We start from the raw sequence: 8,877 nt of genomic DNA, 5'->3' as shown, positions 1-8,877 counted from the left end.
AGCTTTGCAGCTCTCTGCTGCAGGCAGACTGTTTGTCGTCGAGTGACTAATGCGCATGCGCAATTTTTCTTGGGGAAACATTCTAACTTCGTATGCTTATGCAGTAGGTTCTCGGTCAGAAAGCGTAATGGTCGTACATACAAACAAGCAGAATAATAGTATAGACTATAGATGATGATTATCTCAAATTTCATTAACTTAGCTTGTTATAAAACAACAACTTTGAATCCTGCTGTTTGACTTCTCCTTCCCCAGAGTTTGACCACATGACTTAGTATCATGCCATTGCAAACAAACATGCATTTTAGAAGCTAAATAAACACATAAAGTAATGAATAAATATGCTTACCTGCATTCGACTTTGTCTATAGAAGTATGTAATAGGTCCCGGATATGACTCAAATTAGCTTTTTCAGTGGTGCAAGCAATAAATGTATTCACATTCCAGCACTGAATATTAGAAAGCAAATCTATGGAAAAAGTAATACACTACATATTACTTGTTCTGCCTTGATATAAACAACATTAATTATAACATTTGTTCACAATGATATTCCAGTTACTAATCTATAGCGTAAAAACTTTACAATGCTTTGAAATTGAATTGTTTATTCTTAATTCCCTACTGATAAAATATTGTAATATAAATTGCTTTTGTTTTAGAAAACGTGGATAACTTTTCATTTCGTATAGGGGAAATGATAACATAAATTGAGAGGAGACTGCTTACCCCTCAACCTGTCATTACTTCCCACACACACAGAATCGTAGGCAGAACGCAGTGCCCTCGTCCAAGAGTCAAACGATTCTCTTCCTTCAGCTAGAGAGCAGTCAGTATCAATTATATCAGTAGTACATAACAAGCTGTCATCTAGTGATCTGTGTAAAGAATAACAAATCGGTTGTTATTGTACCGAAATATAAAGTTGCATTTTAAGAACTACATTTTTCTTCATTGTACGAGTTGCACCAAGAGGCAAAATATTCTTTCATAACAATATTTTAAATTACTTCCCCATTTCTTACAATAACGAACGACTTTTCTATATTCGGAACTTAACAACAGATGGCAGTAACATTACTTCGACAGGTATGACAACCAAAAATCAGTTATAGTCGAAATTAAACATGAAACATGACTAGTTTGTCTTCAAGATCAACAACCATGACTATAATACATTCTTCTAGTAGTATAGATTATTTAAACTTGCTATTAACACCTGTATAGTCACATATGTGAATAATATTAAAAATAAATCTGAATATGTTCGTAATGAAAAATAAATAAAAACAAGCTTAACAATATAAACACCAAATCAAACATGAATGATCTTATTAGAATAAAGTATCATCACACGTCCTAATTATTTATTAATGTAATTGACAGTTAATACTAAATAGATAGTAAACTTTAGCTATTGGACGAATTTTTATGGTAGGTTTTTCCGTAAAATTAAAATTAAACTGCTAATGAAGGATATATTTGGCTGCATAACACTGAATTGTCAGCAATCCCTTTGTTTTGCAACCTTAATGTATGTTTTTTCATTCAGGTTCCACAAAAAAACAACTAAAGTTTCCATTGTGACAAAATTCTCACAGTCTGCTTCCTCAGAAATTGTACAAGCTGAATACTATATAATACAATGATTTTGGAACATCACCATGTCATTATAGTCCATGTCGCCACACCTGGATTTGCTATATTTGATGACTGTGATTCTTGACAATAGCTCTGCAGTGTTTGCGTCGCAAAAAGCTCCGTCGTAAGCCCCACATCTCTTTTCTGCTGCTTTTCGTAATCTTATTTATTGTAGGAGAACGATGGTTTCCCATTACCGCTTTCAATACTCTGATCGCACAGACATCCAATGACTTGACTGGGATGTCTTCGTATGGAATATCATGAATACCCGTTTCATCCTTCAGCTGTTTAAGTTATGCGGCGGTTGAATTGATATACTGTGAAAGTAACGTGTGTACTCATGATTTATGCTGCTTTTACACACAGAGATACTTTTTGATTATATTGTGTACTGTCACCTGAGGCACGTGGATGGCATTTGACACTGACATTTGTGTTCACGGATTCTCACCTGTTACAAGACGTCACAATTTTCTTATTACGGCTGGAGTACAATTTGTTGCGGGTCTCTTTCAAAATGGTCCTGATACCCCAAGTTGATTCATATTTTTTTTCTTTCGTTGGAAACCCACAAAATAGTCAATGATCATTAGGTTTGATACGGCTAACTTCATTACATTGACATATAAACGTATAACAGGCACTGGTAGTTTCTGTTCTGTGTTGTTATTGTATTCTGTATCATAGGTCAATATTTATTTGCATCTTCTATTTAAAAATGGGACTTGTTTCCATATGCTTGTACGATAAAGATCTATATAATAATCTAAAAGCTAAAATCTGTTTTTGGTTTCTTATAATCTAAGGGTTATAATCACAAAACTAACAGAAATTAACATCACATAATTTCCTTTTGATTTGCTCTATCACCTATATTTATTAACATCTAAACCTTTATAACATAAACTGGAATTTCTTAAATTTTCAAAATTTAGAACATCAAGCTGTATTGTGAGAAAAAACAACATTCAAAGACGTCTGATAGTGGGCTTTAATCGCTTATTTGGTATAGTTCCATCTTCCGAGAGTTAATAACATATCTTACTTACGTACTGTTTATTATACAGTACATTTTAATAAAGAAAACTTTGCCTGGTAAACTACAGTATAAATGAGCAAAAGCAAAAGTCATTTAATTGTTTATTAGTATCTATAAGAGATTTTAACATCCAATCTGGAGTCAGGGAAACATGTTTGGTGGGTTTGATTTCCGAACCAAACTTTCCAGTACTCTCTGACATAAAAATCTGAATAGAGATTTGAACTCCTTACGGTATCTGGAATCTGAATTGCCCACTAGTTTCCAGACTATGAGGGGAAAAAAACACATACTTAATCTAAAATCCCACACAAAACAAAGTAATGGCCGCACATGTTGGACAATACAAGACCTGGTTCTTCAGCTCTATAAAGCCGTTTTCCCCACAGTGTTTGCGATAGAGATAGAGATAGCCGAGGAAGGCTACGAAGGTTACTTGCCGCTTTAAAGCAGCTTAGTGCGGTACACGTCTGAACATGAACACTTCTTCTATTTTGTGCATACCTTTGTGGCCAGAAACTATTGAGAGGCGAGTTCTTTTAGCAGTAAAATGTGTATTTTATCGGAGTACATTTCTTTAATTCTAACTTGAATACCGGAAACCATGACACTATTCTGTAATCTACCCAATCTCCGAAATTTAGACTGTGTGTTAATAATACTATCCACTTTCGTAACAAAACATATGCACAGTTTCAGTTCATAAGATTACCCGTGGTTATAATAGCATGCATAATAATATAATAGGTTATAATAGCATACATTGGTAATCGTTGATAGTCAAGGTGTACAGTTTTTATGCGCAACTATAGTTGGTGATCATAAGCGCATCGTAAGTTCTAGTGCACATGATTAAACAGTTATCATAAAATGTGCAGTTTCAGTGCATAATATTCATTCACGATTATAGGGTTCTCCATGAAACCAAGTTCTGTTGGGGTAACATTCTTTTAAGAATTTTATAATCATATTATCGCATCCTACTTTTTTGGAAATTTTATTTAAAAACATATTTAATTAGAATTGAAAATGATAATATGGGTGACATCTAAAACTTGAAAACAGAAAAGCATTAGGCGATAGCCTCATTATCAAAGGAATCTTACTCTAATAATTTAAACACCAAATCTGCATAACTGCACTTTACATCATCTTAGAAGCCTTGGGCTTTTACTTAATTTTATCAATGCAATGTTTCTTTATTTTGTTTTGTTTTGGATTTCGCGCAAAGCTACACGAGGGCTATCTGCGCTAGCCGTTCATAATTTAGCAGTGTAAGACTAGAGGGAAGGCAACTAGTCATTACCACCCACCGCCAACTCTTGGGCTACTCTTTTACCAACGAATAATGGGATTGACCGTCACTTTATAACGCCCCTCGACTGAAAGGGCGAGCAGGTTTAGTGGGATGGGGTTTCGAACCCGCGACCCTCCAGATTGCGAGTCGAGTGCAATTAACCACCTAGCCATGCCGGGCCCTACTGTACCAGACAATAATCTTTCTGAACATCTCTATAACAACTAGATAAAGATTAACATATACTTACAAACAAAGATCTTCAAGAGCAGCATCTGAAGTGTTAAGAAAATTATTATTACTGGCATCTAAGATGGTGTCTAGGTCATGCTGGACTGCCGTGAAGCACGTGTCAGCAAACCCGGGTTCACACTGCCCATGCACTTCTGGAAGCAAAGTTTGGAATTTAATCAATGACTGTAATCTATTTATAACGGCAACAATTGGCTATCTGTGTGTCTGATTTCTATTATTAATGGCTTTAATGATACATCTTTACATTCTCTCATCTGGCTATAATAACTAAAATCCACATCATTAATATATCAAAATAAGAATAACTTTTAAACATATTTATATCAGTATTGATGCAATAAGTGACTAAATACACAATCAGCAAAGTACTAATGATAAAATTTTAATTTTATTAATCTTGCACCTACTCGTATGAAATTTACTTTGATCTAGCAGTCTTCATTTCTCTAGACTTGAATAAAGTTATGGTGTTCTCAAGTAATCTGACTTCCACTTCAGATGAAAATATAGGATCCACAGAATAATAAGAGGTTCTGACAGGAAATATATTGTAAAGTAAGTCCGAGTTCTCTGAACCTGACTGAGTTCGAGGAAGAAAGAGACTAGACTCACAAATATAGAATACAATGAGATGTGTATGTTTGGATAGAGGACAGCGCCTTTAATGAAGGGTGCTATTAAGTTGTTTTTCTTGTTGTTGTTTGTAGTTAAGCACAAAGATACACAAAGGGATATCTGTGCTCTGCCCACCACGGGTATCGAAACCCGGTTTCTAGCGTTGTAAGTCCGCAGACATACCGCTGTGCCACTGGGGGCATTTGTTTTTGTTCAAAAACTTTTATCTCAATCCATCTTTAAATATTCCCCAATCTAAGAAAACATAGTATTATATATACAAAACAACAATGCTATATTCACCCTGGGTGCTTACACTACCCTCATGACTGTTTGTCATTCCTGTTGAACATGAAGGAGGCTATAGCCTTGCCACATCACCTGAAAAACATTGTTGTCTTCTTTCACATATAGTATGTACACCTTTGTAAAATCCTTTCCCTTGGGAAGACAAAGGTGATGTCATAGGTGAATGACACAGAACAATAGGTAGTTACAATAAAATTAAATTTCTTGATCAACATTCTATGTGAAAACCGTATACATCTGAATAAACAGAAAATTTTGAAACATTCTGTATGAGAACAAGGAAGTAGAAAACAGATGGTATACATGCATACCCCAAGGTTATGTATTTCTACTATTATCCAACATCGAGAGACCCTCTTCCACCTACTAGCAACAAGCAAACATTATATATATTTTTAAACTTTAAGATGATCCAAGTAATTTGTATTTACTGTTTTGGAAGCCACTACAATGTTGGCCTGTTTATAGATAAGTTTATATTTTCATTCACATTGTTTTAACTTATACAAGTTATTGCTATTCGGTTTTGCATTATATTAGCTATGGAAATTGAAGCTCCAATTCTGTCAGTAAATTTGTATTTGAAAACAAATTTGAATCTATGTATTGCATCTATGTATCAAGCATAACATGACAAAGGGTCAAGAAATAAATTCTAAGGAGGAAGAAGTTGAGAATAAAAACTTCAATATTTTATATCCTGTGGCAAGAAAAATGACGACACCTCTTACAAAGCCAAATATGTTGTTGTACTCTGTTTCGTCGCTACAATCAGAGTGCAGACAGATGTATCTTTTCTGCATACAAAGTCTATCGCCAACTATATCAGTGTTCTGTTCTTATCTATAGACAAACAGACAGATAAATCAACATCCAACCCTAGTTCTGTTCCTAACAGTGGCACTACTGAGCTATAAGAATAAATTCCTTTGGCCCTAAAGTGTAAAATCGTCAGTCTTACCTTTTCTCAGTGGAATTCAAGACACCTGTTAGTGATGCTAGAGGTTTAAAGACTTGTCATACAGAAATCAAAGAAAGACAATTGTAATTTAAATCCACACAAAAATTTCTTACTTTGATCTTCTTAGAATTCTTGATGGAAATGATTACATTTATGCCAAGAAACTATCAAGGTTTTTGCGCTAATACAGATGAAATAAATAGTTTAATTGATTCTTACCACTTTCTTTAACTTTCTTTACAAAATGCATTTTTGAATCCTGCAGATATCATTACCATCAAACAGTTTTCTTAATAGAAAAGAAAGGTTGGAGACAAATGTGTTGATGAAGAGCATGAGGTTTGAACATGTACTTCCTACATGTATATCCCACTCAATATGCCACTGAATGCTGTTTTCACCCATGTTTTCATTAGATATATATCATACTATGCTCTCCTTACATTTTGCCAGGATAATAAATAATTGAAACAGACCTTGATGACCCTGTTGAGCAGCTGTCATCCTTCTTTTAATCATTTTCAAAGACTTGGGAGGTGGCATTATAGATGGGAGAGCTAGACCTGTGGAACATTTGCTCTTTGATCATAGACTCTTTCTGATTAATACTAGGTATCTCAAATATTTAAGTGTACCAAATAAGGTTTCTAATGACACTGATGTATTTATTTTTCACCTTCTCTCTCTCCCTTTCTTTGAAGGTGGCTGGTGATCCATATGATATTAATAATTTTCCCATTGTTCTGACAGATGATGCCATCAAACTTACTGTGCCACAGTGGAACCAGAGAAGGCTAAGCTTTCTTACAATGATCTCTCAGAACTATATTCTGACGTTGTTACCTACTATTTATTAATGACTAGGTAAAAACAGTGAAAAATCGTATAGTCCATGCAACTTTTCATATCTCTAAAACCTTGATTCGTTTTCTTTAGAATCCTCATCCATGGTGAATCCATGACAGCTAGAAATAAAGCAGGCTATGAAAAAACTCTGAGGCTTCCTTGCACAGTTGACTTACGCTTGTTAATCTTATAACATTTTGGGTGGTCCTAACCATGACCCAGCAGTTCAAATGTCAAACCTAAAAGAATCTTGAATCAGGTTTACTTCTAGAATTCCTCCACCATCAGTTCAAAGTTTGCGTAGGATGAGTTTTGGAAGATAAGTGGAAAATATTCACTCGATCCCATTTCAATCTTTCAACCCATGGCCAAGAAGTGGCTGATTTACAGGGAATTACTAATACCCAGCATATCTACCTGCTGACTGAACAAATTCCATACAAGAAAGCTGCTCACTTAAGTGAAAGCACTTGGAAATTTAAAAATGCCAAATAAACCAAGTTTATTGGAGCATACCCTAGGTAAGTATGTTGTAGTCATCCATTCATATTACTTTAAGATATTAACAAGGGCAAATGATGAACCTTCATAGCAAAAGGAGCTTATTCGTTAACAAGCTGCGACCTAAAATGACTAATTCATTACAGTTTCTGAACTGATGCTGGTCTTATAACTTAAAACTCTTTTCGTCTGTTTATGACTATTCTTATGAATCTTGGCTATCAAGACAAGGCCAAAAAAAGTACTCTTTCATTTTGGTTAGATTATGTTTTAACTGATAACATACTGTCTATTCTGATAAAACATAAAATAGCTCTACATAGGTTTGTCAGTACATCCATCAAACCAGATGATGTATATCATTAGATACTGTTCCATTTCTCTCCTACTTCTCTATATTAACCACTTTTTTTTCAATTAGATCTGGTTCAAGGAGACATGTCTGGACTTATATTATTGGGTTGTTGTCGTCCATTTTTAAAACTTGGTGAAGATCCCAAGACTCTTTCTAAGTACAGACCCATTGTTTTGAGTAGCTGTCTGTGTGAGTAATTAGGGAGGTTAGTTAATGTTAGGCTTGTTTGGTTCCTGGAATCAGATAAACTCCTCTCCAACATACAGTGTGTTTTTTGTAGGGAAAGATCTACTGTGGACCACTTCAGTTAACTTGAAACATATATTATAGACACATTTATCAGAAAACTTCTTGTTTTTATGTTTTTTTAATCTCGAGAGAACTTGCAACACTAACTGAGATTTGGTATTTTACAGAACCTTCATTGTTGTGGATTACTTGTCCATTTTCACTCCTAACTTGGAATACCTAAAGACTGTCTTGAGTGTTACACTTTTTGCATTAAAGTCAATACCATCATTGAAAACTTACCAAGAGTATTAAATAGCCTTTATGTTGATGACTATAGATAAGAATATGATGCAGCAGCTCCAAACTGCATTCAATAACAAATAATTTGACATCTGAAAGTGGGTTTTAATTTTCATCTAAAACTATTTAAGTGTGTTTCTGTAACTAGTGGTTTGCACTCTTATTCTGGACTCCAGCTGTGGTGATCATACTTGCATGGTGATCAAGATACACGGTAGTGTGTCGTGCGGCCAAAAGAACCTGCAGGACAATTGTGATAGTTTAGCGATTTTATACTTTCTGTATCTCGGACTATGGTAATCAAAACAAATATATATTTTCAGTAGATGTGTTCTACTGGGTCGTTACTTCATATACCAAATTTCAAGGCAATCCATTAAGAAATACTAGAGATATAAAATATCCAATTTCGATTGCATGTCTCTCAATTTTTTTCTTCGCACCGAAAGTTCGGAAACATGATTTGATATAAAAAACATAGTTAGCTTTTATGGATTTTTTTTTTCAAATTCGGAAAACTGAT

At 34.5% G+C, this 8,877-nt stretch overlaps 1 protein-coding gene across 1 annotated transcript in view; it reads right to left on the bottom strand.

Moving 5' to 3' along the window:
* LOC106462232 overlaps window positions 1-8,877 on the bottom strand; it is a 24,597-nt gene that overhangs the window by 9,010 nt on the left and 6,710 nt on the right. Inside the window, exons 2-4 of the mRNA XM_013922136.2 lie at window positions 4,232-4,367; window positions 731-879; window positions 350-470 (exon numbers count right to left, since the gene is read on the bottom strand). Of these exons, the coding sequence (XP_013777590.1) occupies window positions 350-470; window positions 731-879; window positions 4,232-4,367 (406 nt within the window). The remainder of the gene's footprint in view (window positions 1-349; window positions 471-730; window positions 880-4,231; window positions 4,368-8,877) is intronic.

The sequence above is a fragment of the Limulus polyphemus genome, unplaced genomic scaffold, assembly GCF_000517525.1.
Source record: "Limulus polyphemus unplaced genomic scaffold, Limulus_polyphemus-2.1.2 Scaffold44, whole genome shotgun sequence".
Classification (NCBI taxonomy): domain Eukaryota; kingdom Metazoa; phylum Arthropoda; class Merostomata; order Xiphosura; family Limulidae; genus Limulus; species Limulus polyphemus.
The sequence above is the reverse complement of the archived record's forward strand: the minus strand, read 5'-3'. Positions and strand labels throughout refer to the sequence as shown.